The sequence below is a fragment of the Lactuca saligna genome, chromosome 4, assembly GCF_052625555.1.
Source record: "Lactuca saligna cultivar CGN05327 chromosome 4, ASM5262555v1, whole genome shotgun sequence".
Lineage (NCBI taxonomy): Eukaryota > Viridiplantae > Streptophyta > Magnoliopsida > Asterales > Asteraceae > Lactuca > Lactuca saligna.
The window spans coordinates 31,014,139-31,015,536 of NC_136420.1; the positions used below are offsets into that span (position 1 = coordinate 31,014,139).

At 34.0% G+C, this 1,398-nt stretch overlaps 1 protein-coding gene across 1 annotated transcript; it reads right to left on the minus strand.

Annotated features, from left to right (window-relative positions):
* Positions 1–426: 426 nt before the first annotated feature.
* Positions 427–929, minus strand: LOC145038401 (uncharacterized). Its single transcript, XM_078986776.1, has one exon. It carries the CDS (start codon positions 793–795, stop codon positions 586–588), a length of 210 nt encoding a protein of 69 aa, XP_078842902.1. The 5' UTR covers positions 796–929; the 3' UTR covers positions 427–585.
* Positions 930–1,398: the final 469 nt, after the last annotated feature.

Here is a 1,398-nt window from a genome sequence, read left to right on the forward strand (position 1 = left end):
CACTCGGATTCTATAATTTGGTATGCTTTTAGAAAACGTCGGAAAAACAAATAATCAAGGCTATGCATGTGATACATGCTCCAAATCATCAAATGTATACATGAGATGCATTAGGGAACAAACCATTAACAAAGGGGATGCGGGAAAAATATCACTTTACCCTCAGGTTAATGGTTCTAACTTAACACTTCGTGGGGGAGGGATGAACAATACAACAATACTTCGGCTTAGGGACAAAGATTTCAACAAATGAATCTTTTTTTTTTTTTTTCTCATAGTTTGAAAGCCAGCCTTCGATGATACATGTTTTTTTAATTTCTTAGTTTGAAAGTCAAAGCTTAATAATGTTAACAAGGCACATTTCACTTTTACTATTCCATTATCAGCTATGATTAGTTGAACCTCTTGCCAATGACACGTAAACAATGATGTAAACATCAACACCAACGGTACTATCTATATTTTTATAGTTTTATATACAAAAATCGTATCGTATCTTATCAAATCGCTCAACTACAAACACTATTTGCTCACAGATATACATTAAAATCAATTCAATTAACACCTCATGTGGACAGTAAGTGGCTAATCATAATCATACAAGACCAAACGTCGAGAACACGAAGTGCAGAAGTACTTGCGTTTGCTGATATACGAAATGGGGATGCAGCAAAATCTCCATTTGCTCTCCGTATCCACTGCTTCCACTTTGCCTTCACAGTAAGGACACGTCCCGTTTGCCACTTGTCTCCCGAGCTCAATCGCTTCCTCACTACAAACACGAATCAGTCGCATATCCTCGATCAATCTTTTGTCTTGGAAACGATATTTGTAAGAAAACTCAGGCACACGTGCGTGCTTTAGATCGAGAGAGTCGATCGGTTTTTATAATTGTTTAAGAGAAGATATGAAAAAATGAGGCAAAGTGAAGAATTTATTGGGGTCGGTTCGTAGATAGGGTACATGTGTTCAAAGGACGTCTTTGACTGCTACAGAAGTGGTTGTTACGGGGAATATGCATATTCATACCGCCTTCCTTTTTCTTTTCTAGTTTTCTTTTATAATTTAACTGTAGAGATTAAAAAGGTCAAGCAGGTGATGCACGTTCATTATTTCGTCGAGTTGAGCGATGAGCTTAAAATCATGGAAAATCATAAAAATCATTAACATCATTTCCTTTTTATTATATTCGAAGGAAGGGAATAGCTAAATAAAGTAAAAAAACATCCCAATCTACTAAAAAAACATTTTTTACTATAAAAACATCTATAATCAAAACTTATTATTAAGCTAATAATTAATAAATGATTAAAAGCATTTTTTAAAATTTCTATATTATCCTCTAAATCATTTAAATATAAAATTCTTTAAAATGAAGCATGACGACGACATAATTGG